The 8263-nt window shown below is 42.5% G+C and overlaps 1 protein-coding gene across 1 annotated transcript in view; it reads right to left on the bottom strand.

Moving 5' to 3' along the window:
- Positions 1-80: 80 nt before the first annotated feature.
- LOC311498263 (lissencephaly-1 homolog) overlaps positions 81-8263 on the bottom strand; it is a 34302-nt gene continuing 26119 nt past the window's right edge. Inside the window, exons 7-11 of the mRNA XM_084558787.1 lie at positions 7471-7573; positions 7106-7334; positions 5480-5581; positions 5230-5386; positions 81-3832 (exon numbers count right to left, since the gene is read on the bottom strand). Of these exons, the coding sequence (XP_084414913.1) occupies positions 3759-3832; positions 5230-5386; positions 5480-5581; positions 7106-7334; positions 7471-7573 (665 nt within the window). The 3' untranslated portion in view covers positions 81-3758. The remainder of the gene's footprint in view (positions 3833-5229; positions 5387-5479; positions 5582-7105; positions 7335-7470; positions 7574-8263) is intronic.

Genomic DNA, 8263 nt, shown 5'->3' with positions numbered 1-8263 from the left:
CTTTACATTCATTTATAGGAGAAAAAATGTAAAAGTTAAAAGAACAAGTAAGACACACAGATGCAGTTTTTCTTATTTTATTATATCGCAAACAATAATGACATCCAGGTATATTGTTAACAGTTTGCTGTGTGAAGAGTGAGACCATAGTGGCGAAAACATCATGAGCTCTCCTGTAGGAGCTTGTTGTGCAGTCTGAAGCCCTCGGATGTGGTTCACAGGCAGGTTACAGAGGACAGACGGACTAGAGGACGGGCGACCCACAGACAGACAAAACCCGTCTGTGGGTCGCCTCACACACCAGACCAGAGCAGCACAGGGATTGCTTGGGACCTGCAAATGGGAAAAACGTTTTTTTTTTCTTGAACATTTTTATACAACATCAGCAGTTCAGCTGTGTTGTTGCCTTTTTTTTTTTTTTTCTCCACCGATTATTACAAAATAAACAGAACACACATCGTCCTGACCTTTGATTAACCACCTTCCTTGACTAAAAAACCAAGGAAGGGAATTTTAATTTACATTTTACGGTCTGGCATGTCATAGCGTGATCCTGAGGAGACTCTTAACATTTTCCAAAGTTGGTCACAGTGCTGGACCAACAAGGAGGCTGATTTCTGTCGATGAACCGGATTATACGAACAAACGTCTCCATTTTTGGCTTCAGCTAGAACATTTAACACACTGGCATCTTCATTAGCCATGCCAAATTGTACTATAAAACTTGCTCATTGCCTCTCAACCCAAAGTTTGGACAGAGAGAACAGCCATTAGCAAAAATAAGACCTTTGTTTTGGGGCAAACACCAACGGGAGACAATAATAATCCCTGATAGAGAGGACTTCTCCTTTGGGACATCCTAGTCTGCCACAATCCCATTGCATTTACAGAAGGAGGAGGCCATGGAAGCTCCTTCAAAATAGCATCACCACAACAAAACCAGCCTTTATACAACCAAAGAACAGAGCTGTCTGAACTCACCAAGCCAGCCAGTGACCAAGGACACGGCCCTGGACGAGGAACAGTTTGGGAAAGTGAATATGTAGCTGGAGCTGGCAGATGGTTAGCTTAGCTTGGCACAGAGACCGCTAACGGCTAGCCTGGCTCTCTCTTACAGCTGAGACCAGTTGCCAGGCAACCAGGGAGACTCCAGTAGAAAAGTGTCCCGAGTTTGAATTTCACTTCATTTTCAATATCACAGGCAACACTTACAGATGTCTTCAGTGTGTTATTTTACCGCAACTGCTTTAATACTATTGGGAAATATATATATTTTTTAATTAGACAAAAAAATAAAGTGAAATATTTTCACAAATAGTTCAACTGAACTTTAGTTGCCAGGCAACCAAGATACTAGATTCAATGGGGAACCAGTTGAGCAACTATGAAAACATAACTCATATTTTAGGACTGATTAAACAAACAAGATATATAATGAGTTTTATAGCAGCTGCCGCTACACAGGTTTATTTTTACCGTTGTCAGGAGTCAAACTAGCCGTTTCCCTCAATTTCCAGTATTTGGGCTAAGCTAACCAGTTGCTGACTGTACAGTAACTTCATATCCTCAGCAAGGGAGCAAATACACACCCTTCCCAAACTGTCAAACTACTTTTAGTACAAAGACAGTTTCCATTATTCAAACCAATAAGTCTGATAGGAAGGCTCTGAGCTTTAACAAGTGTACGTTTCCGACAGCTCTGCCTCTCGGTGCAGGTCAACATGCAGCAGTGCTACATCAACAGGTCACATGAGGCTCACAGTAGCCACTAGCAAGAGCTTGAGCAGCAGATCACCACATCCAGTACACACAGGAAGAGGAAAACTTGGCAAAGAAGCTAAGATAAGAAGAAGATCGGTTAGGCAGTGGAATTCTTTATTAGCCGAGAACTGCACTGGAATGAAAAGGCTAATCAGAAATTATAGGTTTTTATGCGTTTATCAACATCATTAAACTTTAATGTCGTCTCTGATCGCTGTTAAACGACCAAAGTGAAAGCAGGGATGTGCAAGATTAATGAACCACCTCGCCAGCTATGGTTAGAAGCGAGACGTTTCATTTTTGTTGTCCTATAAGAGAAGTGGAATGGTTGGTTTATTATCCAGTCTGAAATCTTCTCGTATTGAGGAAAGCCACTCAGGAGACGTTTGCATACGTGTTGAGAGGTCTGTGTGCGTTTGTCTGTAGAGATCCTCAGACTTTAGTGTTGTCACTGGTATCAGATCCAGGGGCTTTAAAATAAAAATACCCCAAACCCAGCATCAGATTCATCTACAGACAAAACATCAGCAGATCACTCGGCATGTCTGTCGCTAGCTTCTCCTCACTAATCGTCATTTCCATTCAGTTCATCCTTTAGTGCGATCATACAAAACTGCCAAATCTCTTACTAATGAGCTAAATTTACATTTTATATTCACATTTTTTTAATCAAAACCATTTTTTTTTTTTTTAATTATGCTGAACATATAATTCAGAAATAAAGAGATCTTTGCACATCCCAGATATCAAACCCAGGGGGCTCACTTTGACTCATCATGTTAAATGTTTTCTTTTTTATTTCACTTCAGAGGCGCCATGGGACAGCTCAGCATCTTCAAACTTTACTTCCTATGGTGCACCAACTCCTGCCAAAGCTGACTGGTGCGGGGGAGCAGAAGTGGACAGGGGAGTCATCTCAAACCAGAGTCTGACATGCGAGGTCTCAGGAAGTTATCTCCTAAATAGAGAGACACAAACATCCGAGGTCTTTGTCAAGTGCTAGATTAGACTGGTGTAATCCCTGGACTCGGTTGCTGCTGTGACCCAGGGCGCGCACTGAAAGCCAAACTAAGTTGCTCGCTACATCGGGCTTCTTGTAAAAAGCTTACTCACAAAGCCACTTGTATTTTTAAACAGGATAATTTACCTAAAGCCTAGCAGTGGTTCAATGTGCCACCACGACAAGAGTACAAAGCAGTTTTCAAGCCCCCGAGGTCCAAGGACAACAGTTTGAAACATTCGTATATACAGCCATTAAAATATTACCTAGTTCCACATGAAGAGAAATGGTATGCACACTTGAGAAGAGATGTTATAAAGCTACAGATTATTTCAATAACAACGCCCCACAAACAATCGCATCTCATCGTTTATCGCATTTCCCGCCTTAACTCTCGAACGTGTCACCAAGCTAGGCATCAACAGACTACGACAGTGAAGGAAAGAAATAACAGAGAAAAAAAAAAAAGAAAAAAAAAATCCTAAATAAAAAAATAGACAAAAATAAATCTTACACATAAAGACACTGTCATTTCTTAAATTATCGTTTTTTTTTTTTTTGTTTGTTTTGTTTTTTTAGTGCCCTACGTTTTACACCCATTCAAAAACATCTGCCTTCGGTTGGTCGGTAAGGCTGCGTGACAGACGGCCAGCCCCGTGTTAAACCTATGGTACTTCTAGACAACGTTATGTAAATTTACAGTATACAATTTTGGATTACCATGCAAGAATACTTTTTTGTGTAACATTTAATAGCTCGATCTACATCCAGGAATAATTTACACAGAAGGACAAAAGTTATTGGACCAGAGAGCGCGATGGGTAAATAACCATGGTGGTAAGTGCAGCTGGAGGAGACGAAGATGTGCGGGTGAGGTTAGGTGGGAGGGGTGGATGGAGGAGGTTGGATGGCAGGAGGGAGGGAGGGAAGGGGAATGTGGGATCCAGAGAAGCTCCTGGGTTAATTGGGGTGGTGGTCCAATCCTCCGAGGTCCAAATCAGCGACACTCCCACACTTTTAATGTTTGATCTACGCTGCCGGTGACCACGTAGGGGGCAGCCTTGTGGAAATCTGTGGAACAAACGAAACGTCATGAGAGCAAAGAACAAGGACAAAAACACCAAACAACTAGTAATGCAAAAGACTGACACTTAAAGGAGAATTTATAGTGTGCTGTGGCCTCGGCCTCACGGGATCTACTCCCTTGAGACGGTTGATATTATTCGGTTTATAAATAGAAAGCTGAATACATGGGAGTGTTAAGTGGCGTACACACAGGAAGAGACGAGCAGCGATGTGGCAGCTAGAGACCTCTGAATGTTAATTAGTTCAGTGAGTGGCATCGAGGAAGGGTGAAAAAAGGGGTAAGTATGGGTGCCAAGTGGAACTCATCTCAACTTCGAGGGGACGACCATTACGCTTTGTTTGAAACATGACATAAAAGGAAACAACATCCACGATTTTGGTTGCTCCCACCGCATTCACCACGCTGATAAGTATCGATTGAACTCTGATGGGGCAACAGAGTCACTGAGGGTACTTTGTGGTGACAGAAATAAAAGCTAGCACCATCAATACACTAGCAACACTTTTATGTTCTGTATCTAGTGATGAAAACATACAAAGAGTGTCACCTAGGTAACCAGAGCGTGGAACATCCACAAGCGACCGACTGCTACAAAGAGACGGACGACGAGAGAATCACTTCCTGTGTGGACGGGGTCTTTACTATTTGAGGGGTAGTTGACTGACCAATGCTAGTTTGCTAGTTGCCCCCACACATCACTGATCTTTGTACCCCATCACCTGCCCCCAAGTTGAAGACAAGTCATCAAAAATGTTTACAGAAAGAGAAAAGACAGAACCAGAGCCCCCCTCCAACACTACCACTAATCAGAAACATGAACGTGCTGGACTTAATAATATGCTCGAACTAAATGCAAATGATGTTACCATCACTTTAAAAGCAAAGCTCTCAGTATTGTACCAGAGAAAAGGAGGAAAACAACACTTTTTTTCTCCCAATGATTTCAAACAAAGGTGCTTTGTGTTTTTTCACACCGCACCACAATTCAACACATCAATAGTTCACAGCGATCCTCTTTGGTTGAAGCAGGATTTAAGAGGACTGGGTTTCAAACAGCTTGCCAAGGAAAAGTTGGCTCAAGAGCTCCTCAGGAGAGTTCCCGAGCCTTGATCTGCTGAAAAGCCGCACATACGAGGAGGGGGGGGGGGGGCGGCTGACGGGAAAAATCCTAGAGCGCTTGTCTACCTCTTAAACCCCCAGCTGCCAGCAAGCCTCAGGACCCTGGTGGAGACGCTGGGCTTCTCTACAATTGTTCAACCTTTTTCTAAAGCAGATATCTCTGAGCAGAGATGCATTACTCAATGCGGAGAACAGAAAGGCTTCCTGCAGCAAGTGGCCATGAATATTTTTGAATATTTTTTTAGGGGGGAGTGTGGCTTACCCAGAGAGGTAACAAAGTGTTCATGGGCACACAGGGTTTTCATGCAGCGTTTGTTCTTGTAGTCCCAGATCCTTAAGGTTTTGTCGTCTGCACAGCTCACAATAAACTTTCCTCCAGGGTGGAAGAGGATCCCACGCACCCAGTTGTCATGGCCAACCTACAAGACACGGCAAATTTTAAAACAAAAATATACACACAAATTATATAAAAACTTGTATTTTTAGGCCTGTTATCACGAGACTGTCCTCACCAGTGTCATAAGGCACATGCCAATGCTGACATCCCACATCTTGATGGTTTTATCTCTGGAGCCGGACAGCAGGAAGGGGCCTGGTTTACCGCTCTTCTTGGACTAGTCAGACACAAAAAAGGGGAAAAATCAGTCAAGTAATTAATTCATTATTGATAATTTACACAACTTTGAAGAACATATTTTATGTTCAGTCTATATCATATTTAAAATAGAATTTAAATACCACAAATATGTATTTTAGTCATTACATTTTATAAGGACCTGTACTATCCTGTATCAATATCTGTTAATAACACATTAACACACACTTCAAATCCACTTATATGTCAACACGGTGAATGAAAGGGATTTGCTTTAATAAATTGACTGTGATTCATATGATTCAAATCTGTGCCAGGAACTTTGGAAATAGTACTGGAAAATACTGGAAGAAAATGTATTTCTGGTCCAACTTCACCTACTCCCAAGGAGTGTGGAGGAGAAAAAGAAATATGACGGGGTCAAGACTCCAGCGAACTTGAGCCAAATAAAAGTCACTGAATGTTTGATAAGTGCAGACGGATGCTTTTAAAACCATCAGTTAAGTTGTGTTTCAAAGCTTGGGTCTGTTACAACGTTCTCAGTCACTGCAGCCGAGCATTATCCAAAACTGAGAGTGCTTAATGTCTGGGACGTAATAGTCTGTGAGCACATGTGCAAACATCTGGGTGATAACATCTGTCTTTCAGGGTCCAGCTCTGTCCAACGTCAACACACGTCTCATGTCGTACTTCAATTAAGAATCAAAACAGCTTCTGTGCAAGTGAACACGTGCGAGGGAAATTTTAATTTGAATCTGTCAAGGCAACAATCGGACACACTCAAAATCACAAGGCATAAGCACAGAGAGCGGGCTGACTCTAGGCCATGTGGTGAATCCGTCTGTGTATGAGTGCACACTTCTCATTTTGAGCTCGTCGGTTCACATGGTTGTCAGTCGGGAGTAGTGACGTATGAGGCCCGCTGATAAGGCCACGCATGTAGAGAAGGAACGTGCAAACTTTGTCTTGGTACATAACCGTGAAATTACCGATTAGGTCTGCTTTTACTGACACCAAGATTTGGGTGTGACAGGCAGTCAGCGATCGTTTCATTTAGTTAATTTAGTTCAGAGTCTGGACAGTATGTTTCAAATCCACCAATTTATCACCAGTGACAGTTAATCATCACACTTCAACTCGTCTGTTGAGCTTTCATTATGAATAACACTGGATACCAAAGACGCAACAATATAATTAGCCCACTGGTCAAAACGCTCATTGCATTTATTGCCTTCAGTGGCTTCCTGTGGTCTATTTTTCTGACCTCCTCAGGAGTTAGCTAATACCGCCTTCTTGACTTTCACTACTTGACTTTCACTACTCTCCATGTTGAATGTGTGAAATCTGATACTAGTATTGTTCCTACCGCAGTATATCATGGTGATTTGATATTTACTTGTGGCAGGATGTTTCCCAGTCCCAGTGTGTGGACTCACAGGCACAAGCGCCATCAAATATTAAAAGTGAAATAACTCACAATTAACACCACCAGTGAACCTCAGTAAAAAAAGAAACCTTAGATGAACCAAAACCCTTAATTTACCTCGGAGCCTGTGGCGTCGAGGATGGTGGGGTAGGAGCTCTCCGGTGCCCAGGAGATGCACTCCACCACATGTTCGTGCTCCCGCAGCTCAGCCTTGCATTCTTTGGAGGCCACGACCCAAACACGAACTGTCTGGTCGTTGGAGCAGCTGGCGAGCAGTGTACCGTCCTGGTTGGGCCGCACCATGCGAACCCACTCCCTGTGGCCTGTGAAGGTCTTCACACAGTAGCTAATGGACAGAAAAGACGTGGACGTGATGAGTTAAAACACAACATCACGCATCAGTTAAAAAACAAAACCAAAACAAAACACAGTGTTCGTAACAGTGGTTTAAGGGTGTTTGTTTTGTTTTTTTTTTTACATACCCAGTGGCCACCTCCCACATTTTTATGGTTTTGTCCCTCGAGGCAGAAACGATGTGATCTCCATTGGGCATAATGGCTACAGACGAAACATTGTGGTCGTGTCCTGCAAAACAGAAAAGACAAAAACATGACCTTGTAATCAAGATTTCCAAACAGCGCAGGCCCTGTGTAAAATGTCATTTAACTATTTCAGATGGCAACACATGAGCCTTTTAATCTTTCCTTCTCTACTTTAACCACTGTTACAGTTTTGACACATTTCAGGACCCGAAAACGCCAAAAAAACGGCGGGTTTGGTCACAATTAGCCAATTAAATGACAAGCAAGGCAGCCAATTTGCCGGGGCTTGTTTTTGTTCCACGGAGAATAAGAGACGCCTAATTACCTAGATGCTTGGCCATATTTAAGCTGCTAAACAGATGAAGACAACAGTAAGTATACTCTAAAAGGCCAGCCTAACTGTGTGTGTGTGTGTGTGTCTGTGTGTGTCTGTGCACTTATACATGCCATGAGGCTATAATAATGGGTGGCAGCTACACAGAAAAGTGCTATCTGGTGCTGAAGAGGATAATTAAACTGCTGTCCAAATCGGCATTAATCTACTTCACCAGTCGGCCCCGAGTTTTTTTTTTTTTTTTTTTTTTTAAAGATGTGGTGGATTAGAAAGGGTTGAGTAGATAAATTAAAAGTGAATGGATGGCGGTGTAAAAATGGACGGGGAGGGGAAATGGTGGGGAATAAAACTAAACAACAGGCTGGGTTTAATAAATGGTTTTAGGCGGCGATTTCTCTG

The sequence above is a fragment of the Chelon labrosus genome (genome assembly GCF_963514085.1).
Source record: "Chelon labrosus genome assembly, chromosome: 13".
Taxonomy (NCBI): Eukaryota; Metazoa; Chordata; class Actinopteri; order Mugiliformes; family Mugilidae; genus Chelon; species Chelon labrosus.
This window is presented reverse-complemented; position numbering and strand designations above follow the sequence as displayed.